At 46.5% G+C, this 25,812-nt stretch overlaps 2 protein-coding genes across 2 annotated transcripts in view; both read right to left on the bottom strand.

Moving 5' to 3' along the window:
- The window catches only part of LOC149451659 (uncharacterized), a 285,430-nt gene that overhangs the window by 56,759 nt on the left and 202,859 nt on the right, over positions 1–25,812 (bottom strand). The window lies entirely within an intron of this gene.
- Positions 1,410–4,703, bottom strand: LOC149451663 (uncharacterized). The gene is made up of 4 exons (XM_089690348.1): positions 4,680–4,703; positions 4,153–4,276; positions 1,751–1,848; positions 1,410–1,661 (listed from the first exon to the last, which is right to left on the bottom strand). The coding sequence occupies exons 1-4, from the start codon at positions 4,701–4,703 to the stop codon at positions 1,410–1,412; spliced, it is 498 nt and encodes a 165-aa protein (XP_089546474.1).

Below are 25,812 nucleotides of genomic sequence, written 5' to 3'. Positions count from 1 at the left end.
ACAACCAAGATGAAGACTGGACTGATCCTGAAGACCACCATCATTGGGGTATTGACTCCTCCCTCATTATCACTTTCTGTTTAAGTGTCCAAAGTTGGAGGATGTTATCACATTATTATCACCATGTAAAAGTCTGTGCTCCAATCACATCATCCGATATAAAATGTCCAGCTGGGAGGAAATGGGTGGAAAAGTAAGGCCAATGTAATATACAACTTATTATATAGGATACAAAAGTTAGAACTATATAGTATCAGAATGATGTAATGTACAACATAGAGTATATAGTGCAGGGGTCAGGAGTATGTAATGTACAACATAGAGTATACAGTGCAGGGGTCAGGTGTGTGTAACATGCAATATACCATAAATTATACAGTGTAAATTTCAGGACTCAAATTATTGGTAATTAGTGGAAGCTTAAACGTTTACTGTAGACAAGTTGCAGAGATCCCACACCGCTGCCTCCCATCTCCTGAGACTGCACTCAGTGACTTGGGTCTGAGACACTACAGACATATCCCTCCACCCGGCACAGCCAGCAGACAACAGAGAAGGTCCCCTGGGAGAAATGTTCTGTCAGAGATCTTACTAGACCCGGCCATGGGGAAGAATATCCAAATCACATGTCCCAGGTGCTTAGGTGTATAGTGAAAATCAACATTTTTCTGCCAGCTGAACCCCAGAATCTCCATAAATCCAGTCTAGATACATAAATTGTGTCTGCAGCACAGAGAAGGAAGATTATCCGAGAGAAATCCAGGAATACAGGACGGGGAACACAGCTCAGGAAAGTGACCAGGGGATTACAGGCTGATATCACCCAGTCCCCGCCCTACTCTGGACCAATCAGTGAGCAGTATGGGTGGAGGAATGGATTTAGTGTTCATGACCCACCTGTGCTGATCTCTGTAGGAGTGTCCTCCTCTATAAATGTCCCCGTTATTCCATCCTCCTCCATAGACTGCTGATCATCCCTCACATACGCCTCTTCTTCTTCTGCTTTCACCTCAAATTCTATATCGATTGGATCTCCACTCTAAATCAAGGAAATGAGAGAAAATATCATCTGTAAAATATAAGGTCATATAAAATATCCACACATCATCTTTACAAGTCCATGTTCTAAACGCTCCATCCCACCAACCTTGTAATAGTGAGGGATGGTGTGACCTTCCTGTGTGGAATCCCGGGAATACAGAGGACGGGGACATCTCTCTGGTGGGTTCCTGGTATTAGGTGGCTCCATCATATCCTTGTGTCCTTCTGAAAACTCCTCCATCACTCCATACTCCTCATCCTCCTCTTTATACTCTTCTTTAACATCAATATTCTCATCCCCGAGGATTCCACTCTGAAAGATATAATAAAACATTCATTGTAACAAACATGCTGTGTATAAATCACAACTACCAATAATTGTCATCATCTACCTGATGATGGTGAGGGATGGTGTGACCTTCCTGTGTGGAATCCCGGGAATACAGAGGACGGGGACATCTCTCTGGTGGGTTCCTGTAGCTGGATGACTCCACCATGGTGTCCTGGTACAGATCTTTGTGTTCTTTTAGAATCTCTGACTCCTCCATCCCCCCATCCTCATCCTCCTCCTCTTTTATCTCTTCTTTAACCTCAACTTTAGGATCTCTCAGGTTTCCACTCTGAATATATAATAAAAATGCCATCAATGGTAACAATGCAGATAATGTACAGATCCTAATGATACTATCAGTGATTGTTCCTCATCTACCCGATGATGGTGAGGGATGGTGTGACCTTCCTGTGTGGAATCCCGGGAATACAGAGGACGGGGACATCTCTTTGGTGGGTTCCCATGACTGGATCCATCTGTAGGAAACACACACACTGACTGAATCCATTGTTTCTATGTGTTTATCAGATGATGGGGGATCTAGGTGGATCCTCCGTACTGCTCTCTCCTTTACATTATTACATTACATTACATTGAGTTTATATAGCGCCAAAGGGTTTGCTCAGTGCTGTACAATAGAGGGGGGACAATACATGAAACATTACAGCAACTACAAACAGCACACGAGGGGTTAGAGGGCCCTACTCTTTCGAGCTTACAATCTAGGAGGGAGGGGGTAGTGGTACAGGAGGAAGTGGCTGTGGGGGATGGAGTGGTAGGAGGAATGAAGGAGAGCAGCAGTTAGGTGAGGGTGGGGTAGGCTTCCCTGAAGAGGTGGGTTTTCAGGGAGCGCCTGAAGGTGAGGAGGGAAGGTGACAGTCTGATGGATTGGGGTAGTGAGTTCCAGAGGATGGGGGAGGACCTGGAGAAGTCTTGCAGACGTGCGTGTGAGGAGGAGACCAGGGAGCAAGATAGAAGGAGGTCCTGTGAAGAGCGAAGGGTACGGGTAGGGTGGTACTTGGGAATCAGGTTGGTGAGGTAGTTAGGGGCAGTGTTGTGAACGGCTTTGTAGGTCAGAGTGAGTAGTTTGAATTTGATGCGTTGGGCGATAGGGAGCCAGTGGAGGGAGAGGCAGAGGGGGGTGGCAGAGGTGGAGCGGGTGGTGAGGTGGATGAGTCTGGCAGCTGAGTTCAGGATGGTCTGAAGCGGGGAGAGCCTGCACTGGGGTAGGCCGGTGAGGAGGGAGTTGCAGTAGTCCAGACGTGAGATAATCAGGGAGTGCACAAGTAGTTTAGTGGTGTCTGGGGTAAGGAAGGAGCGTATCTTGGCGATGTTGCGGAGGTGGAGCCTGCATGTGTTTGTAAGTGATTTGACATGAGGTTGGAAGGAGAGGTTAGAGTCCAGAATGACTCCAAGGACTTTGGCTTGCGGGGCGGGATTGATGGTGGTGATGTTAGTAGTGATGGATAGGATGGGGGGGGGCGCGGGCAGGGGGGAAGACGAGGAGCTCGGTTTTGGAGAGGTTAATCTTGAGGAAATGGAGCGACATCCAGTCAGAGATGTCGTTTAGGAGGTGAGTGATGTGGGCGGAGAAAGTGGAGGTGAGGTGAGGGGTGGAGAGGTAAATTTGAGTGTCATCAGCATAGAGATGATAGTTGAAGCCGTGGGAGTGTATGAGTTTGCCAAGGGAGGAGGTGTAGATGGAGAAGAGAAGGGGTCCAAGGACAGAGCCCTGGGGGACCCCAACAGAGAGGGGGAGGCAAGGGGAGGTGGTACCATTGTAGGTGACGCTGAAGGAGCGTTGGGATAGGTAAGAGGAGAACCAGGAGAGAGTGGTGTCTCTGATGCCAAGGGAAAGTAGTTTATTAAGGAGGAGGGGGTGGTCAACTGTGTCGAAGGCCGCGGAGAGGTCCAGGAGGAGGAGGACAGAGTAGTCGCCTTTGGCTTTGGCGGTTAGTAGGTCGTTGGTGATTTTGAGGAGGGCGGTTTTGGAGGAGTGTAGGGGACGGAAGCCGGACTGTAGTGGATCAAGGAGGTTGTTGTCAGTTAGGTGGGCGCTTAGGCGGTTGTAGACTAGGCGCTCAAGGAGTTTGGAAGTGAGTGGCAGCAGGGAGATGGGTCTGAGGTTGTTTGGGTCAGAGGGGTCCAGGGAGGGCTTTTTGAGTATGGGGGTGATGTGCGCATGCTTTAGGGGGGAGGGGAATACGCCGGTAGAGAGGGAGAGATTGAAGATGTGGGTGAGGGAGCAGATGAGGGAAGAGGGGGGTGACTGGAGGAGTCGAGAGGGGATAGGGTCCAGGGGGCAGGTAGTGAGGCGGGCTTCTGAGAAGACCCTGGTGACTTCCTCAGTGGTAGCAGGGCTGAAGGAGTGCAGAGCTGGTGGGGTTACGGTAAGCGGGGTCTTGGGTGTGGAGGGGGGCAGTGCGGTTGCGAGGTCAGAGGAGGGAAGAGATGAGGGGGAGATAGGGGGGGGGAGGCTAGGTGGGGAGGTAGATTGCGAGTTGACTATGTCCTTACGGATTGCATCAATTTTGTTGTGGAAATGAGTGGCAATTTCGTGGGCGGTGAGTGAGGTACTGAGTGGAGGAGGGGGGGGGAGAGCAGGGAGTTGAAGGTGGAGAAGAGTCGGCGAGGGCAGGAGGAGAGGCTGTTAATCAGGTTTACGAAGTAAGCCATTACTTATCATCAGGTTTTATCAGGTTTTATCATCAGGTTTTAATTTAATAATTACTTATTATCAGGTTTACGAAGTAATCCTTTACAATAAAGTCTCCTCTTACCCGGTGATGTGAGGGGCGGCTGATTGTCCATCATGACGTCCTTGTAGAGATCCTTGTGTCCTTCTAAATACTCCCACTCCTCCATGGAGAAATAGACAGTGACACCCTGACACCTTATAGGAACCTGACACACACAATGATACAGTCACCATCCAGACACATCCCTTGTCTGTTACTGGAGAATGTCCCAGAATTCCCGGCACCGCTCACCTCTCCTGTCAGCAGCTCCATCATCTTCTTGGTGACTTCTAGAATCTTCTGCATGTTGTGTCTCTCAGGGTTTAGGGAGTCACATGGAGGCACTGTGATGGTCATATGATCACCTGACTTCAGGAGAGGAAATCTCTGTATTGAGGAACCAATAGGAATATCATGTTAGACTCCCAGAGTGTTGAGGGCAGCCTCCACAGCCAGAGTCCCGTTTAATCCCTGTGAGCCTGGTGTTGCCCCTAGTATGCTGTGTGGGAGATGTGTTGAGGGCAGCCTCCACAGCCAGAGTACCGTTGAGTCCCTGTGAGCCCACTCACTGTGGGTGTTCCTACAGGCCGCATGTTGCGGGGTGCCATGGATTGTCCTGGTTGAGTTTCTTTCATGGTTCAGTGAAGCTTTGTTTGCTCTCCTTCTTCTTTGTGTGTTCTGTCCTGCCTATGCTTCCGTCACACTGACTGGTGGCAGCAGCAGCAGTGGAGTACCAGAGCGCGGAAGAAGATGATGGAGAAGTGATAACACCCCACAAGTGCCTCCAAGGAGACCTGTTGAGGTCTCCTTATCAGCACTTGTAAAATGTAAGGGGGAGGAGTGTCACAGTATAGGGGCTCGGCCAATTATTAATTCCTGATTAATGATCTTTAGTGTCACAAGTTCTCTGCCAGCCCAGTTATTAATTCCTTGTTCCTTTAATCCCTCTTGGCCATAGGAAGAACATCCTCCAATTAGTATTCTACTCCTGTGTGCCAAAGGCCCCTAGCTTTAATTAACACACCCCCTCCACAAAAGGTTCCAAATTCAATGAGTGTATCCTCCCCATTGTTATCCTGTTTACAGCTACAAATCCAATTATAGTGTTTCCTTGTCCATCCTGTCCAACCAGTCTTTTGCCTAAATATAATATCCTCCCCACTGTCCTCCCGTTTACAGCTACAAATTCAATTACTGTATTTCTGTTCCAGTCTATTCTTTCCATTGTCATCCAAAACGTCCCTAAACTCAATTAAGAAAGTCCCTCCATTGTCATCCTGCTAATGATCCCCCTCCACCTCTCGTCCTGTTCAGGGGGTTTAAGAGGTCAGTGTTGGTCTCTCCTGTTGAGCCATTCTGCTGGGCAGCCACTGAGGGGTCCAACTGCAGCTGGACTCTAGTGGTCCAGGCTCTGCCTGAGCCCCATTGGAGGAAAGGGGACACCAGAAGCCGCATCAGCTCTGCCTGAGCTTACCACACCAGCTCTGCCTGAGACGCTGCCAGCTCTATCTGGGACCAGCTCTGCATGAGTGTATGCTTCTCCTGTGTTATCTGACCTGTTTATGAACTGCTTCTTACCTCCCTGTTGGATTACAAACTGCTGTAGAGACTAACTTTGCCCATCGGGGCTGAATTACAAAGTATTTTGGGCTCTCTCTGCACTACTCCCCATTGAGTGACTGTTGTCTGTTTTAAAAAAGCTTTAAGTGTTTTCCATCTGCCTTGTGTGTTCTGTCCCACTTACCCTGTGTCACAGATGTCATGTGACCTCCCAGAATCCTCCTCACCTCTCCGGTCAGGTCTGTGTGTTATTAATAGAGATGAATGATTTCATGTGACCTCCCAGAATCCTCCTCACCTCTCCGGTCAGGTCTGTGTTTTATTAATAGAGATGAGAGTGATGTCATGTGACCTCCCAGAATCCTCCTCACCTCTCCGGTCAGGTCCGTGTTTTATTAATAGAGATGAGAGTGATGTCATATGACCTCCCAGAATCCTCCTCACTTCTCCGGTCAGGTCCATGTATTATTAATAGAGATGAGAGTGATGTCATGTGACCTCCCAGAATCCTCCTCACCTCTCCGGTCAGGTCTGTGTTTTATTAATAGAGATGAGAGTGATGTCATGTGACCTCCCAGAATCCTCCTCACCTCTCCGGTCAGGTTCGTGTTTTATTAATAGAGATGAGAGTGATGTCATGTGACCTCCCAGAATCCTCCTCACCTCTCCGGTCAGGTCTGTGTTTTATTAATAGAGATAAGAGTGATGTCATGTGACCTCCCAGAATCCTCCTCCCCTCTCCGGTCAGGTCTGTGATTTATTAATAGAGATAAGAGTGATGTCATGTGACCTCCCAGAATCCTCCTCACCTCTCCGGTCAGCAGGTAGATGATCTCCAGGGTGAGGTTTAGTATCTTCTCAGTCATGTGACTCCGGTCCTCCTCCATCCTCATTGGTGCCATCATGTGATCTATACAGGTCTCCTTGTAGATGGATAACTTTGGGAAATGAAAGTAAGAATTACACTCACCGGTCACTTTATTAGGTCCACCTTGCTAGTGCCAAGAAAATCTCCCCCCCACCATGACACCACCAGCCTTAACCGTGAATACAAGGCAGGATGGATCCATGCTTTCATGTTGTTTATGCCAAATTCTGACCCCACGATCTGAATGGCACAGCAACCAATCTGCCCATTCTCCTCTGACATCAACAAGGCATTTTCCTCCACACAACTGCCGCTCACTGGATATTTTCTCTTTTTCGGACCATTCTCTGGAAACCCTAGAGATGGTTGTGGGTGAAAATGCCAGGAGATCAGCAGTTTTTGAAATACATTCAAAGTCACTTAAATCCTTGATACCTGATAGGGTGGCCAGTGAGTATATTTGGATGTATTGGTCACACAATAATAGGATGTGGATGTGAGGGGGAAATAGGAGGGTTGCTGGACATCTAACCACCTCAATACCGGACACTTCCACCCCCTTCCTGACCAGAACACTTTTCAGATGTCAGTGCTGTCGCAGTTTGGATGACAATTGTGTGGTCATATACAGTACTATTCTAGGTGCTGCCTAGTCTGGGCAAAAATTGTGTCCCATTCCCAACGTGTCCAACTGCATGAAAATCCATCCAAATTCAATATAAATCCCTCATAAATACTGAATAGAAAAATAAAATCATCAATATTAATAGTTCTTTATATCAGTTGATGTGCTTGTGCCTCTCCAATCACACTGCGCCAACCGACCGTGCAGAATAAAGTGCCTTGTGCCCCTCCAATCACACTGCGCCAACCGACCGTGCGGAATAAAGTGCCTTGTGCCCCTCCAATCACACTGCGCCAACCGACCGTGCGGAATAAAGTGCCTTGTGCTCCTCCAATCACACTGCGCCAACCGACCGTGCGGAATAAAGTGCCTTGTGCTCCTCCAATCACACTGCGCCAACCGACCGTGCGGAATAAAGTGCCTTGTGCTTCTCCTTTCATCAAAGTGCAGATTTCGTGCTCCCCTCCAGCGCTCCCCTCCCGTGCTCCCCCTCAGTGCTACCCTTCCAGTGCTTCCCTTCAGTGTGCACCCTCCAGTGCTCTCCTCCAGTGCTCCCCCTCAGTGCCCCCCTCCAGTGCTCCCCTCCAGTGCTCCCCCCCACCACAGGATGTGGACTCTTACACTGGAATAGGAGTCCTATGTGCTGTGTCATGGTCCTGGTCAGTCTGGAGCTTGTAGTCCTCCTGGATGATTGTGTACAATTCCCCCCCCAATATATCATACAACTGATGGTTCATCTCATGATGTATGCAGGGAGGAGATAACAACAATCACCCACATGGTGTCATTCCATTTATTACAAACTTCCTTTACAGCAAACCATATACACTCACATTTGTATATAATATACAAGCAAAATGTCCGACCGAAAGTGTCCCATCCACATGAGTCTCACCATTCGGGAATTACATCACCGCAGCTGTCACTGACGCATTTCCCCTCCTCTAGGGGGCTGTAAGAGGATTGGCTGCTGGTGGTAGATGGTCTTATTTATACTGTGTGTCTCCATATCTCCGAGCCCACTTCCCCTTCCTGTCCTAACCCGGTGTCACCTCCGTTTCCTCCCGTGGCCTTGCGTGGTCATGCAACACTGAACCCAAATGACATTTATATCATTTTTTAGACAGATAGAGCTTTCTTTTGGTGGTACAGTATTTATTCACCACTGGGGGGGGGGGGGGTCATTTATTGCTAAACAAACGAAAAAAGACTAAAAAGTTTGAGGAAAAAAAAAATTTTCTTTGTTATAAAATTTAGCAAAAAAGCTATTTTTCTCCTTCACTGATGGGCACTGAAAAATCTGCACTTATGAACAGGCACTGATGGACACTGATATGCTGCGCTAATGGGGCTGCACTGATGGGGCTGCATTGGTAGGCACTGATATGCTGCACTGATGGGCACTGATATGCTGCACTGATGGGCACTGATGGGGCTGCACTGGTGGGCACTGATATGCTGCACTGATGGGGATGCACTAATGGGCACTGATATGCTGCACTGATGGGCACTGATGTGCTGCACTGATGGGGCTGCACTGGTGGGCACTAATAATCACAGTAAATGTCCCGTCACAGGAAAGCCGGTTATCGGTTTCCTTTCCTTTCCTCAGACAGTGACAGCGCTGAGGACAGGAAATCCCAATAACCGGCTTTTGTTTCCATGTGATCAGCTGTGATTGGATACAGCTGATCACATGGTAAACAGACAACATCATTGGATCTTTTCCCTGATCAGGGATGCGTTGAGCCCGAGGGACACAGCTCCCCACCAATCACCATGCTGCGTCCCCCTCCACCTGCACAGCAAGAGTGGGAGGACATCATACAACGTCCTTCCAGAAGGAGAGAGGTCCTGTCCGCCATCATTGTACAATAGGCCGGGTGGGAACCAGTTCAGGACTTCTGTCCTCCTGGAAACACATTTAGTTTGGAGTGTTTAGTGTTTGATGCATATTTGAGGTCCCGGGACCCTCTTGTCCATCCAGATCAGAAATCCCCTTTTCTCTGTTGGGTTTGTTTGGTCTCTGAACTGGTTTTGATGAGTTTTAGATCTGCAGACAAGGAATGATAAATCTGATCCTTCCTATGACTTGTTTGCTCTGAGGCCGTGCTCTGAGGCAGTGCTGTGAGGTCAATGTCGGCTCATCATGAGGTCCAGGAAGGGAAACTTGATGACTTTTGGCTGGAGTTGCTGGATAATCAGGACAATTGGCAGAACTCCGGCTGCAAGGCTCCAATCTGTGGCAGCCTGCTGACTGACAGGAGTGATGTCACTGTCACTCTCTTCAGTAAGAGAAGAGATTGGATTGGATAGCAGGAGGATGCTGCTGGTGGAGTAGAGAGCTGGGGGGGAGGAGTCTGTTCTCTTCCCTCCAATGACAGCCCAGTGTGGGTAGGAGGACAGTAGGGGGTTCTCTTGGTTGGCAAGTATTTTCTGGTATCCAGGACATTGTACAGAGTGGTGGTGGGTTCCTGGGGCTCTGAATTCCAGCACCGGGCACTGCCAGAGCCTGTGTCATGGGAGGTATTGGAGTGTCTCCTGAAGATGTTCAGCACTGACCCCTGACTACCTTTTAGGCAATGCTGCAGAAACAGACGTCCTCTAAGAAAAGTGCCCACCAAGGGCCCAGAGTCCTTCAACTACTCTTCCTCCTTAAGGCCCCGAGCTCCACTACCCTTCAGGGGCCCCAAAGTTCCTTATCTGTAGTACCCCCTGAGAGACCCCTCAGCTCCTCTACTTCCATCAGACCCCTCAGTATTTCCCTCCCTCTGACACCAATGATGGAACATATTCTTCATGGCCGGCTGGGGAATGTTTCCTTCCTCCTGACCAGCAATGTAAGGGGCTCTATGCTCCATACTCCTGACCCCGGCACTCCATCATTGTGTTGGCTGCATAGTGTAATGATTGCCCATTGGCTGCCTGTGTAGTGTCATCATTGCCCTTTGTAGGCCATGTATGGTCAGGATGGTCCTTGTCTTGTCTATTTATTGTCAGTGCTGTTTGTTTAGAGGACCATATTACTAGAATTTATCTCCACAATGAGGAGAATGTTCCGGCCCCGGAAGTGGGGGAATGTTCTGCCCCTGAAGGGGTTCATCTGGGTTCCCACACTATATATGTGTGTATCATCATCTGCTGGAGATAAAAGACGTCACAGTGACTATGGAGGAAGAGGACGGACATGACTATGGAGGAAGAGGACGGACGTGACTATGGAGGAAGAGGACAGATGTGACTATGGAGGAAGAGGACGGACGTGACTATGGAGGAAGAGGAAGGACATAACTATGGAGGAAGAGGACGGACGTGACTATGGAGGAAGGGGACGGACGTGACTACGGAGGAAGAGGACAGACGTGACTACGGAGGAAGAGGAAGGACATAACTATGGAGGAAGAGGAAGGACATAACTATGGAGGAAGAGGACGGACGTGACTATAGAGGAAGAGGACGGACATAACTATGGAGGAAGAGGACGGACGTGACTATAGAGGAAGGGGACGGACGTGACTATGGAGGAAGGGGACGGACGTGACTATGGAGGAAGGGGACGGACGTGAATAGGGAGGAAGGGGACGGACGTGACTATGGAGGAAGAGGACCGACGTGACTATGGAGGAAGAGGACCGACGTGACTATGGAGGAAGAGGACCGACGTGACTATGGAGGAAGAGGACCGACGTGACTATGGAGGAAGAGGACGGACGTGACTATGGAGGGAGAGGACGGACGTGACTATGGAGGAAGAGGACGGACGTGACTATGGAGGGAGAGGACGGACGTGACTATGGAGGAAGAGGACGGATGTGACTATGGAGGAAGAGGACGGACGTGACTGTGGAGGAAGAGGATGGACATGACTGTGGAGGAAGAGGATGGACATGACGGTGGGTTACTGAGTGTAAATAGAAAGTAACATCTTATTCCCTCCTAGATTGTAAGCTCCAAGGATCAGGGCCCTCAAATCCCTCTAGTATTGATCTGTATTGTCTCCCGTTATATTGTAAAGTGCTGAGCAAACTGTTGGCGCCATAAATCCTGTATAATAATAATAATAACATCTTATTACCTCCTCTGCTGCCATTTTCACCTTCTCCTCTCTACTTCCTGTCTGTACCTGACATCACTTCCTGTCTGTTCCTGACATCACTTCCTGTCTTTCTTCCATAGAGACTTCCTGTCTGGGTAGAAGTGAGATCCCCACCTTGTGGAGCTCAGAGGAACTGCAGCCCCGAGAAGCGTCTGGTAGTGTGACCCCGGCCTTGTGCTGGGTGTGTATGGACTGTAGATCCTTATAGAGGGGTCACCTCCACTCCCACCAAGGGGGACAGAAATATATGACTCCTCGGGGGAGGGGTTTTGGCCCCTTTGATTTTGCAGTAACATTGATTGCAGATTTAGTCCTGTAGAACATCTGGTATATGGATACAAAGCCCCCCAGCTGGGAGTAAAGGGTGGAAATGGCTGGTGACCCCCAGATTTGGGCAATGATGTCATCACTATAAATGGATAAAACCCGCGCTATGTGTAACAACTCCAAACCTACAAAAACCTTCTAGCGGACTGCTGCTGTAACAAAGGGAAGGATTCCCTGTCATCTAGAAGAGCATTATGTGTCACAGCGCTGTCCTATTGTGTGTGCACAGAAATCATCACAAATACACTACAAATATGTGGAGACATTCAGAGATAAAGAGCTCGGGGCTCCAAATCCTATTCTCTGCACATCCACTGCTTCCACTTTACACCCACTTCATTGGTCTTATGGGGTTTAGCAATAAATGAAGGAAACTGAACCGTGTGCAAATCCATCCACAACATAAAGTGCTTTGTGCTCAAGATGCTGCTCCCTGCAGATCCACTGCTTCCACTTTACACCCACTTCATTCATCTCATCAGATTTGCTGCTATAGGAAATCATCTCAAATCCTGTGCAAATCCATGGAGACGGACAATATTGTGTGCTCAGTATAGTGTTCTCTGCAAGTCCACCGCTTCCACTTTGCATCTACTTCAATCCACCTATTTTACTCCAAAAATCCACCAATCAGTGAAAAGTTGATAAGGTGTGAAAGTGCTCCGCCCTCCATACTGTGTCAGCTGTAGTGTAGCCACACCTTCTTCCACCTCTTGTACACGGGATGGTGAGGGCGCCCCCTAGTAGTGCTTCCCCCTCACCACACCAATAGGACTCCCAGCTTTTCAGCTCCCAGAGTCACAAACATCCTTCACACTCTCCTCATCTCCGATGGTAAAGGAACCGGATCCTCCTCGCTCACTCCTGCAAGTCTGCTGCGGGTTCTGTCAGTCTCCCTCCTAGACTCCGCCTCCAACCGCCATTCCAGCAGGAGCTCCGCCTCTAAATACACACTCAGGGAGGAGAGAAAGGGGAACCCAACATCGTGTGACACCTTTTATTACATGGAAATACGAAAATCAACGGGACTAATGCAATCACATTTACTGCAAAATCAGAGGAGCCAAAATCCCTCCCCCGAGAAGTCAGGCTGCAGGAGATCTGCTGAGACATAGAGAGGGAAATGGGAGCTAATAGGCTGCAGGAGATCCGCTGAGACATAGAAAGGGCAATTGGAGCTAATAGGCTGCAGGAGATCTGCTGAGACATAGAAAGGGAAATTGGAGCTAATAGGCTGCAGGAGATCCGCTGAGACATAGAGAGGGAAATGGGAGCTAATAGGCTGCGGGAGATCTGCTGAGACATAGAGAGGGAAATGGGCGCTAATAGGCTACGGGAGATCTGCTGAGACATAGGGAAATGGGAGCTAATAGGCTGCAGGAGATCTGCTGAGACATAGAGAGGGAAATGGGCACTAATAGGCTGCAGGAGATCCGCTGAGACATAGAGAGGGAAATGGGAGCTAATAGGCTGCAGGAGATCTGCTGAGACATAGAGAGGGAAATGGGTGCTAATAGGCTGCAGGAGATCCGCTGAGACATTGAGAGGGAAATGGGTGCTAATAGGCTGTGGGAGATCCGCTGAGACAATGAAATGTGTATGAAATGGATGGATGTGCAGACACTCCCAGAAGATGATCTTGAAGGAATTAGCTTTTCAGCGTTACCATACCGCCATTTTGTCTCTTAGCCTAAGATCTGCCATTTTAAGATAAGAATCCATTTTAAGACTTATGTCAGTACTTAAAGATGAATTTGTGTTTTAAGACTGTTTCTTACTTTCGATAAGAGTCTGAGGTTCCTCTTTTCCCTTCAGATGTAACTTCCTTTTTTCCTCTACCTAGCACAAGACTGAAAGTCTGCGGTGGGCCTTTTTCCTGTTGCAAGAGTATTAATAAACTATAGCCAGCGCTAAAAGGGAAGTTGTCTACTTTCTATACTAATGCTTGACGTATATAATAATAATTAACATAAATGCTAAATGATTGGGCATTACTGACGTATGTAATATTCTGATTGGTCAATGCATACCTGTCAATTGATTGGTTCTTATATTTCCATGTATTGTTTTAAGTTTCATATATAAGTTTGAACACGGAAGAATAAATTCAGTTCCTTCTGAGATATCACCTTGTGTCTGTGTGCAATTTCCTGTATCTCAAAGGGAACTCCGGGCCTGTGGACAGACATTGATCAGGGCCAGGGGACTGACGGGAGTCGGTAGCTACAGGAAGGAACGAGAGGAGCCAATTCCTTTCAATTGGGGGCTCGTGTCCGGGATGAGATAATCATCCTTTTCGGTAAGTAAGATTTTTTGTCATTCTGTCAATTAGTCTGTCTTGCCGGTAAGGCTCTGATTGAAATCTCATGCCCTTAGGTAGCACTGGGCTTCGCGTCTTAAGACGCCAGTGGCCAGGCGCAAAGTGCTGTGGGAAGCACAAGGTCTTTTTGGAAAAAGACTAGAGACAGTTTTGGGAACTGCACAGTCTCTTATGAGAAGAGACTGAAAAGTGTTTCTTTGATGAAAGAAACCAGAAAAAAGTCCGGGGTTGATCAGTTCTGTTCTGCAACTCTTTGCTTTTCTTCCTATCGCATAGAAGTATAAGATAATTTGTTTGTGTGACACAAGTGCCCAGGTGGTAAGTGTATGGGCCAGAGGTCACTGAAGGTATTGTCAACTTCCGTTGTAAGACGCACCACCCCTTTAGCTAGGCCTTATTGGCTGATGACCTAGAGAAGGTGATAGCATGGTGACACGGAGTTGGGTGCCTATGTAAATGTCTTGTTCAAATTGTGTTGTAGGCTTATTGTTAGAAAAGTGGGAGTTAGTCAGAGTCAGGATATTATCAGAAGTATTGTATATCCAGGTTATAATCTCCACTTTTGGTCAACCACTAGAGAAAGACCCAATAAATATCTTAAGTCCAGACATTTTTATAAAGTAAATTGTCATTTGGAAGTTGACCCCTGTTTTTTGGGACAGCCTATAGGACAGATTTGTAACACAGACCTTTGTAAGTGTAAAAATGGGAAGTGGTCAAAGTAAGGATAAACTCCCTCCCCCAAATGTTGGTGAGACATGTAAAGATTATGTAGCCCGTATCTGTGGGACAGATTACTATCTAGTTAACCCCTGGGTGGATAAATTAGCAGACTGGAGTGAATTCATGGGAAGTGTTGACCCATTCCCCCGTGATGGGAGTAATGATACTTTTCATATGGATATGATTAGGGGTCTCTGTCTGGGGGATAAACAGGCTTTCCCATGGTATGAGGGAGACCCTGCGTGGGATCAGAAATATATGGCCAGAGGAGGACAAAATTGGTTAGAATTTGCCCCTCTCTGGTTTCATAGACAAACTGGGAAACAAAATAAAGCCAAAGCTAGAAATGTAGATGCCACTAAAATACATGCATTAGAGTCAGAAATAGACAGACCCACACACCCTCTCATGCCATTCCCTCCCCCATATGTCCCATCTGTCCCACAGCCCACAAAACTTTATCCATCTCTTACTGAAGAAGATATTGATTTTTTAGCCGGACATTATGCAGTCCAACACCCCACTGCACCTCCAGCACCACCAGCACCAACACTTCCACAGACCCCTCAAATACCTAGTGCTGTTCACATTTCTACCACACAGCCTAGTACAGTTCAAACTCCCGCGCCCTCCCAGGGTGTGGTTCAAAGTCCTACCACACAGGGAGCGACAGGGGGAATAGCTGTTTCTTCAACTACTGAAGCAGATGACTCACTTGTTGATGAATCCGCTAGTTCAGGCTCTCTGCTGTTCAGAGCAGCTAATAGTCTAGGTATAGTGGACATGCTAAGTCCATCACACACACGCCATAATACCCAATATGGTATTGACTCCAATGCACAACAGATGCCCTTCATGACAATAGGAGACAATCTATTAAAGAAACCCATTGAGATAGAAGACATAAATAGGATTGTCAAACATTGTCCAAGACCCACTGTTTCTTCAACGGCTACTGTGAGCTATTTGAAGAAAGCATGTAAAGGTAGAAATTACACACAAGAGGATATGCGCCTTATCCTCGATGGAATATTGGGACAAACTTCCCCTTGGAATTGGGGTAATGTTGGGACCATATCCATCCTAGAAGCAGGCGACATTACTGCCACAAATTATAAATTAAACACAGAAGATGGTAGGGACAATATGTGGAGAGAGGTCTCAGAAGAAATGGAACGAGCTTTCCAATCTAGATCCTCCCTCCCTACCGCAGTAGCCTGCAAGCAAAAGTCAGGAGAAACTGTGTTAGACTTTTGGAAAAGGTTTAATGAGACATGGACACAAGAGGCAGGACTGACATTGCAAGACACCATGCATAGTCTACTGATTCAGACTTTCCTGTCCAATCTAAAACCCAGTGTCATGTTAACTGTAAAACAGATGATTTCTGAATGGCCCACTTGTACCAGAGAACAATTTCAATTGAAATTGACTGAGAAAGATGCTGCTGGATGTCTCGAGATACCCAAGGCGGTGGCCACTCATTTTCAGGAAGATCCTTTTCCCCGGGTAAACCCACCGTACAAGAGAAGGGGTGGTTTTAATAACCGAGGTAGAGGTCGGTTTAGGGGAAGAAGAGGGGATAATAGGGGACGAGACACGGGTTGTTTCAACTGTGGGGCTGAGGATCATTGGAGAAATCAATGTCCATATGAAACACAGGACCACGCCCAGCATAGCCCCTCCCCAGGCCAACCACAAAGGGACCTCCCACAGCAGAATGTGAGGTTTCCTATCTCTTGGCAGACACCATCACAAAATAAATGAAGGTGCCCAGAAGGTGGTATCCCAGCATTCCCGCTTGTCTCTCACTCTTATAAGGAACAACCCCTTGTATCCTTGCATATACAGGGCAAATTAATCCCATTTTTGTTGGACTCTGGGGCAACTCGTTCGAGTGAGGATTATTATAAGGGAGAGGTAATGAATGCTGAACCTTCCATGGGAATAAATGGGATACTGACCAAGACTTATAAAACACTGCCTCTTCCAATTTTTGACCCCATACAGGGAATCACTCTGCTAGATCACTCATTCAGAATCATACCCAATTGTCCAGTTAATTTGTTAGGGAGAGACCTCATGGGAGAGTTGAACATCAACTTGAAATCCACAAAGAGAGGTGGTATTGTGGCTCACTCTGCCAAAATGCCAATCATCCCTGCCATGACAATGATTACTAAAGAAGACCCCTCATTTCCTGCTGGAACAATTAATGACAAAGTTTGGGCAAAAAGTGCCTTGGATGTGGGATCCATTTCCTGCACTCCATACAAGGCCACACTGAAACCATGGGCTCAACCTGTGTTTCACAAACAATACCCTTTGTCAAAAGAAAAGGAGGAAGGAATAGCGCCCATGGTGGAACACTTTCTCAAGGAGGGAGTCCTTGAAGAGGTGATTTCACCATACAATAGCCCAATAAATCCAGTTAAGAAGCCGGACGGCTCTTACAGATTTGTGCAGGACCTGAGGGCCATTAATGATCTTGTGATTCCCATTGCCCCAATAGTGCCTGATGTACCAACACTCATTTCCTCCATCCCAGCTGATGCTGAGTTTTTCACAGTGATTGATCTGACAAATGCATTTTTTTCAATCCCTGTTGCCAAGGAGACACGCCCAATTTTTGCGTTTCATTACAGGAGAAAGACCCTTGCTTGGTGTAGGTTACCGCAAGGGTATGTAGATTCGCCTGTGGTCTACTCTGTTGTCCTCCAGGCTACCTTAAAGCCATGGACTCCTCGCCATGGTTCAGTTTTGGTTCAATACGCAGATGATTTGCTTCTCTGTAGTGTTAATCGGGCAGCCAGCCAAGGGGATAGTGTAGATCTCATGAACTGGTTATGTGAATGTGGTCATAAAGTGTCTAAGAAAAAGCTACAATGGTGTCAAAAAACTATTGAATACCTTGGTTTTGTTCTCACAAAAGGTGAAAGGAAAGTCAGCCACAAAAGAGCTGCGGCTCTTATGGGTCTGCCCCGCCCATTGACCAAGAAAGACATGCTCACCTTTCTTGGTATGATTGGTTACTGCCGCCAATGGATACCTGACTGTTCCTACTATGACAACATTTTGAGACAAGCCACAGGTTCAGAAATGTCAGATCTTGTGAAATGGTCAGATGATATGTGCAATGCTTTTGTGTATCTGAAAAATGCTATGGTAATAGCCCCTGGTCTTGGTCTGCCCGCATATAATCAAATGTTTCATCTGTATGCTAGGGAAAATTGTAAAACTATGGCAGGGGTCCTGGCCCAGGAGCATGGAGGAAAACTCCGCCCTGTTGCTTTTTTCTCAAAAATGGTTCCAGTACAGGTCCAAGGCATGCCTGCGTGTCTCAGAGCACTAGCATCATGCGCTATGGTGGTCCAAATGGCTACGTCACTCACTCTGGGACATGAGACCACCTTACATACCACCCACAATGTGTCTATTCTACTCAAGAATATACATACCCAACACATGTCAGCCCAGAGACTTAGTGGATATGAGGTTATACTGTTGTCAAACCCTAAGCTGAGAATAAAATATACCTCTCCCACTTCAGGTCCAGCTCCAATTTTAAATGCCTTATTAGGCTTAAAGGGAGAGCAGGATGAAGTTGTTCCACAGCATGATTGCCTGGAATTGATTCATCAGGACACCTCCCCAAGACAGGATATGTCTTCTGTGGCTCTTCCAGAGGCACAGAATGTTTTTGTAGATGGCTCTTGCTCGAGACCCACTGACACTGTTTACCATGCAGGATATGCGGTGGTGCAGTTGCCAGATAAAGTACTTGAAGCAAAACCCATCCCATACCAGTCAGCTCAGGCCGCTGAACTGATAGCCCTTACAAGAGCATGTCAGCTTTTTGAGGGTCAGGATGTAAATATTTACACAGATTTCAGATATGCGTTTGGCGTGTGCCACGATTTTGGAATAATTTGGGAAAAGAGAGGATTTATTGCAGCAGATGGAAAATCCATCTCACATTCATCTCTGGTGAAGGCTTTACTCAAAGCCATACAACTGCCAAGATCCCTTGCTATCCTACACTGTAGGGCACACACAAATGAACAAACTGATATTGCAAAGGGAAATGCTTTAGCTGACAAAGTAGCAAAAGAGGCGGCCCTTACCCAGCCTGCCATGATCCAGATGCCAATGCTCACCCCTGAAATGCCACTGTTGGATCAAACATTGCAGGATTTACAGACATATGCTACCTCAGAAGATATTGAGCAGTGGAATGCAGCTGGTGTGACAAAGAGTCCACAAACTGGACTTTGTGTCACAGAGGGGAGACCATGCATTCCAAAGGCCAGTGCACCTCTGTTCATCTCACAGTATCATGGAGTAGGTCACAGGGGATGGCAGGTTACATGTGAACTGCTGGATAATGATTTTTTCATTCCTGGCCTCCCCTCTTTGGTAAAATCATATGTGTCTAGATGCATTACATGCATAAGGAATAACCCAAACAATCCTCACAAGGCAAGACATGAACACCTGACATACCCATCAACACCTTTTACTCACCTACAGGTAGATTTTACACACATGCCAAAGGTAGGGAAAAGACAAGAATATCTTTTGGTAATTTTAATAATAAATCACGCTACCCAAAATAACCCGTGTCAGCACACTTCACCCCTACCCTTAGAGGTGTACACCATATAAATAATATGCTTAGTGATAATAATAAATAATAAATAATATTCTTATTCCCCCAAAATTACAACCAAAAAGTCCTGTATCCACAAATCCAAAAATTAAAGTCCCCTTCAAACAAAAATTATGTCCAAAGATATTGTCCAAAAATAGTGATAGATTCTTCAAAATTTTGTGAACTTGATTTTACCTCAAAAAAACAGAAATAAAAACCACATAGTGCATTATCCTTAATATATAAATATCATATAACTCATCCAGTGATAATTCACCAAAGTGAAAAACGTGTAAACAGCAAAGATGTGCCAATACACTATTTATAGTGAAAAACTGTGTAGGTGAATCACTCTTTATAGTGCTTATGCCACACACCTAAATCACATCTACTGCAGTAAGGAGTGGATACCCTTACCAATGTGTTTATCATTAAAGGCTTTAGATAAACATCCCCAAGTAGGTTGTATGATGGGACGAGTAAACGAATAATATTCTGCCAGTATCCTCACTTTCACCTCCTCATAATTCAATGTGGATCCATCCACACTATTTCCTCAGACCATTTTCATCACAACCGCCATCCCGATAACGATATATATATATACACACATAAAGAAGTATATAGTGTAATACCGCCACACATTCGATTCACAAATTTTATTGGTGCTGCTTACAATATCAAATCTTTCTCATCGCATGTTTAAAAGTATGAAAAACCTGCATGCCGTACGTCCAGGAGAGTCCAAACCGCTATCCACAGTCTTACTTCCACTCTCTGCAATGGCCGCCGCTCCACTTCCGGTTTCTCGTTTGCGTCTGACGTCACCTCCCTCTGACGCGTTTCGTCATTGGACGTAATCATAAAGGGTGTGGTTATCAGACACGGACGCTTCTTTATACTCCTCCTCTCATCATGGTGAAGCCGCAATCTCCATTCCTTGAAATGCCCTTTCAAGGAATGGAGATTGCGGCTTCACCATGATGAGAGGAGGAGTATAAAGAAGCGTCCGTGTCTGATAACCACACCCTTTATGATTACGTCCAATGACGAAACGCGTCAGAGGGAGGTGACGTCAGACGCAAACGAGAAACCGGAAGTGGAGCGGCGGCCATTGCAGAGAGTGGAAGTAAGACTGTGGATAGCGGTTTGGACTCTCCTGGACGTACGGCATGCAGGTTTTTCATACTTTTAAACATGCGATGAGAAAGATTTGATATTGTAAGCAGCACCAATAAAATTTGTGAATCGAATGTGTGGCGGTATTACACTATATACTTCTTTATGTGTGTATATATATATATCGTTATCGGGATGGCGGTTGTGATGAAAATGGTCTGAGGAAATAGTGTGGATGGATCCACATTGAATTATGAGGAGGTGAAAGTGAGGATACTGGCAGAATATTATTCGTTTACTCGTCCCATCATACAACCTACTTGGGGATGTTTATCTAAAGCCTTTAATGATAAACACATTGGTAAGGGTATCCACTCCTTACTGCAGTAGATGTGATTTAGGTGTGTGGCATAAGCACTATAAAGAGTGATTCACCTACACAGTTTTTCACTATAAATAGTGTATTGGCACATCTTTGCTGTTTACACGTTTTTCACTTTGGTGAATTATCACTGGATGAGTTATATGATATTTATATATTAAGGATAATGCACTATGTGGTTTTTATTTCTGTTTTTTTGAGGTAAAATCAAGTTCACAAAATTTTGAAGAATCTATCACTATTTTTGGACAATATCTTTGGACATAATTTTTGTTTGAAGGGGACTTTAATTTTTGGATTTGTGGATACAGGACTTTTTGGTTGTAATTTTGGGGGAATAAGAATATTATTTATTATTTATTATTATCACTAAGCATATTATTTATCTTTTGGTAATTGTGGACATGTTTAGCCGCTGGGTAGAAAGCTTTGTAACCACAAAAGAAGATGCCCAAACTGTAGTGAGGATCCTTACACGGGAAATTATTCCCAGGTGGGGATGTCCACTCCAGATTAATTCTGACAACGGTCCAGCATTTGTGGCCAAGGTATGTCAGGATTTGGTGAAAACACTCAAAATTGAGTGGAAGTTTCACATTCCTTACCACCCTCAGAGCTCAGGTATAGTGGAAAGGATGAATAGGACCCTCAAGGATAAAATTAGGAAAGCTACTGGAGGTACCTTTGCAGACTGGAAGAAAATACTGCCTGCAGTTTTGGCAGAGGTAAGGATGACTCCTTCTAAAAAGACAGGTTACTCCCCCTTTGAGGTTCTAATGGGTAGGCCCTTTCCCACTCCCTGGGCCAGACAGCCACTCATGGTAGAAAGAGGGGATTTGGAATTGATTCAGGAGGAATATGTGAGAAAACTTATTGAAACTTTGGACAAGGTTGAAAGAAATGTTGCTCGCACTTTTCCTCTTTCTTCACAGGAACCAACTCACTCTTTCCAAGTCGGGGACCGTGTGGTGATACAAGCCCTCCATAGGAATCGGAAGCAAGAGTATCCCTTTGGGCCCCCCACTTCTGTGATCGCTGTCACCAGGACCGCTGTCCTGACTGAGGATTCCAAGGCCTGGATCCATGCCAGCCGTGTAAAAAGGGTGAACCAAGCCCCTAAGAAGCAAGACAAAGGCAAAGACACAGATACAGAAGAAGAAAAAGGAAGTGAAGCCGGTGTAAAAGTCTTTGAAGAAGATGACCTTTCTGATGCTCTCACAGAACTCTGGGCAGACATTTTGCTTCCTCATACTAGCAGCCCTGACTGTGTTCCTCCCAGTATGGACAATAACTAACTGCATTTATCACCCAGATGATTTTGGAGTGATTAGGAGTATATGTAATACTTCCATCCAAGCTAGTGACCCAGATAATGCAGAACCAGTGCACACACAAAACCATAGTACACAACATTCTAGTGTCAGAAAGAAACGAAGTCTAACCCGCACTAAGAGAAGGATGAGAAGAATGTCCTTTGTACAAGATAAGGGATGGGGGTTACAGGAAACACCAGTCTTGACTACTGAGGATGTAAATCAGACCATAGTGTTTACTCTGACTAAAAACCAGGTGTTTGACCCGACTAAAGTTACTTATGATATTGGACCTTATAATGTGTACATGTGTGGGAGGAATAAGCCCTGTGGTTACTGGGAGAATATATGGTGGACAACAGACCCTCATAAATGGGAGACCCAATCAGCTAGAATTCCCCTAGAGGACATAGGCACCTATCAAAGGATCTCTATTGCAAAAGGCCAAGGGAATATCATTTTCACAATAAGGAACACACAGATCAGAGATAGTGGGGAATATAGGTTGGGAATAACTGTGTCAGGAACAGACCCCTGGGCCAACCTCATATTACAGGTAAAACCCTCCCCAAGAGTCCATGTCAATACCATAGACAATTCATTCCCCAAAGTTAGGAATCGACTGGATAATGAGGTGACAGGAGTAGTGATGCAATCAGAAGACAGATTAAGCATTGAAACTGGTTACTCTGACAAAAATGAATGGATTGAATGGGTGAGATGGACCACTAAAAGTAAGGGACAGGGAGACTGTGTTTCATGTGCCAATCCCCGCCCCCTACTTGCCACAGTTCCTTTGTTAGAAGAAGAAACTAATATGTCCTGCCTAATTAGAATGTATAAAGATAACATCACTGAGAAGGAATGTTCTGATTTTGTTAAGAAGTTCCCTGTTACCGGATTACGAAATTTACCTTTGGCCTCTAAACCGGTACCAGGAAATTTTACCTGCTTTGAACATGATGATGCTAAGGGTAAAGATTTAGGTACATTCCCACCTAATTACTGTGTTAAGACCATCCGCACCTCCGCAGAAGGCTACCGGAAGGAATGGTTTCAGGACCACCGGCAGCAACTGTCGGATGTGTGGTGGCTGTGTGGAGATATGAGACTCAGAGCCAGACTCCCCAGCAGATGGAAGGGAAGCTGCGCTCTGACCCATCTTCTCATGCCTTTCTTTATGATCAAGGTAGAAGATGGGATAAGAAGCTTGCCCATCTTGGAAAAATCCAGATCTAGAAGGTATAAAAGAAGTGCACCCCGTGGTTCCTTTGATAATAGAGTTTACATAGATGCTATAGGTGTACCAAGAGGAGTCCCTGATGAGTTTAAAGCTCAGGACCAGATTGCTGCAGGGTTTGCCTCTATTGCTTTATGGGTACAGCCTAACAAAAATGTGGATTGGATTAATTACATTTATTATAATCAACAAAGGTTTGTTAACTATACTAGAGATGCTCTAAAGGGGGTCTCTGCCCAACTTGATGCAACATCCCTTACTGCTTGGCAAAACCGCATTGCTCTTGATATGTTATTAGCTGAGAAAGGAGGAGTATGTAAAATGTTTGGTTCCTACTGCTGTACTTTTATCCCCAATAACACCGCTCCTGATGGAAGCATTACTAGAGCCCTTCAAGGCCTCCAAATGTTGTCTGAAGAATTGGCTGAAAACTCAGGAGTAGAAAATCCACTAGCTGGTTTTTTTTGAAAATTGGTTTGGTAGATGGGGAACTCTGATGAAAACTATGCGGATTTCTATAGTAATGGCTGCTGCAGTATTAACTCTGTGTGGTTGCTGTTGTATCCCCTGCATCCGAGGTTTAATGCAGAAACTTATTGACGCCACCATTACTAGAACCATGTGGAATCAGTATCTTGATAAAGGACCTACTAAGGGCCCCAGGTACCAACCTGTAAAAAAGGTGTAAGGTCACGTGCGTGACCTAAGAGGGGGTTTGAAGGAATTAGCCTTTCAGCATTACCATACCGCCATTTTGTCTCTTGACCTGAGATCTGCCATTTTAAGATAAGAATCCATTTTGAGATTTATGTCAGTACTTAAAGATGAATTTGTGTTTTAAGACTGTTTCTTACTTTCGATAAGAGTCTGAGGTTCCTCTTTTCCCTTCAGATGTAACTTCCTTTTTTCTTCTACCTAGCATAAGACTGAAAGTCTGCGGTGGGCTTTTTTCCTGTTGCAAGAGTATTAATAAACTATAGCCAGCGCTAAAAGGGAAGTTGTCTACTTTCTATATTAATGCTTGACGCATATAATAATAATTAACATAAATGCTAAATGATTGGGCATTACTAACGTATATAATATTCTGATTGGTCAATGCATACCTGTCAATTGATTGGTTCTTATATTTCCATGTATTGTTTTAAGTTTCATATATAAGTTTGAACACGGAAGAATAAATTCAGTTCCTTCTGAGATATCACCTTGTGTCTGTGTGCAATTTCCTGTATCTCAAAGGGGACTCCAGGCCTGCGGACAGACATTGATCAGGGCCAGAGGACTGATGGGAGTCGGTAGCTACAGGAAGGAACGAGAGGAGCCAATTCCTTTCACTCCCGATATGCAAACAGCAGGTGAGGGAGGAGCTTCTCCCAGTCCTCCTCCTTGGCAACGAAGGACCTCAGCATGCTCTTCAGTGGGCCATTGAAGCGCTCACAGAGGGATTGGATACCCCGCATGTGCGCCAGAGGGATTGGATCACCTCAGACATGAACTGGGTACCCTAGTCGGTCAAGATCTTGCTGGGGAAACCCACCTGGGAGAAAATGGTGACTAGGGCCTCGGCCGCTTTTGGGGCGGAGATGCTGGACCGGGGAACAGCCTCAGGGTAGAGGGTAGCGTAATCCACCACCGTGAGAATGTACCGCTTTCCGGACTTACTGGGTCAGGCCAGGGGTCCCAGGATATCTACAGCTACCCGCTGAAAGGGCTTGGCAATGATGGGTAAGGGGCGGAGCAGGGACTTGGGGTGATCCCCTGGGCGTCCCTTCCTCTGACAGATGTCACAGGTCTGACAGAAGTGGGCTACGTCCTGGGTGATACCCGGCCAGTAGAAGACTTGGGTCAGCCGCAGCCCCGTTCTCCTCTTACCCAGCTGGCCGGCTACTGGAATGTTATGGGCTATCTGGAGTAGCGGGAACCTGAACCGTCAAGGCACTATCAGTTTGGAGCTATCAGAGGGTTGACCCGGGCAGCTTGGGCCTGCCTCACGGTACAACAGCCCCTGCTCCCACCAAAGCTGGCTCCACCCCCCTCCTGCCACGGCCTGGGTCCTAAAAGGTGGGGTCTGTGGCTACCTCCCGCTTGAAGGTCTCCCGGGCCCAGGTCAGGGGAAGGTCGGGGTCAGGTGGGGGTTCACTCACTGAGTCCATGCTGGGGAAAAGTCCCATGGTGGCTCCGTCTGTAGGAGGACCTCGGCCTGCTTGGCTCCGGGTCACCGCCCCGACGTACTGGCATCGTAGCTCCCCTAGGTCATTGCCGAGCAGAACATCCACCGGGAGGCTGCCCATGACGCCGATCTGGCACTGTTGCTCCCCGAACCCATAGTCAAGGTGTATGGATGCTTTGGGGATATGATGTCTGGCTCCTCCCACCAGCGCGATGGTGAATCCAGGGCCGGGTTGGATGGCTTCTGGCCAGATCACTCGGGGGTCAGCGATGGTCAAGAAGGCCCCGTATCCTGGAAACTGGTGGTGG

The sequence above is a fragment of the Staurois parvus genome, unplaced genomic scaffold (genome assembly GCF_062004578.1).
Source record: "Staurois parvus isolate SC_StPar_1 unplaced genomic scaffold, SC_StPar_1.0 ptg000526l, whole genome shotgun sequence".
Classification (NCBI taxonomy): Eukaryota; Metazoa; Chordata; class Amphibia; order Anura; family Ranidae; genus Staurois; species Staurois parvus.
The sequence above is the reverse complement of the archived record's forward strand: the minus strand, read 5'-3'. Positions and strand labels throughout refer to the sequence as shown.

Coding starts and splice junctions, on each gene's coding strand:
- LOC149451663 (XM_089690348.1), bottom strand. CDS start 4,703: ATGCGGCCTGTAGGAACACCCACA. Junction 1,849..4,152: donor GCCGCCCCTCACATCACCGG/GTAAGAGGAGAC, acceptor TGTTTCCTACAG/ATGGATCCAGTCATGGGAAC. Junction 1,662..1,750: donor CCATCCCTCACCATCATCGG/GTAGATGAGGAA, acceptor TTATATATTCAG/AGTGGAAACCTGAGAGATCC.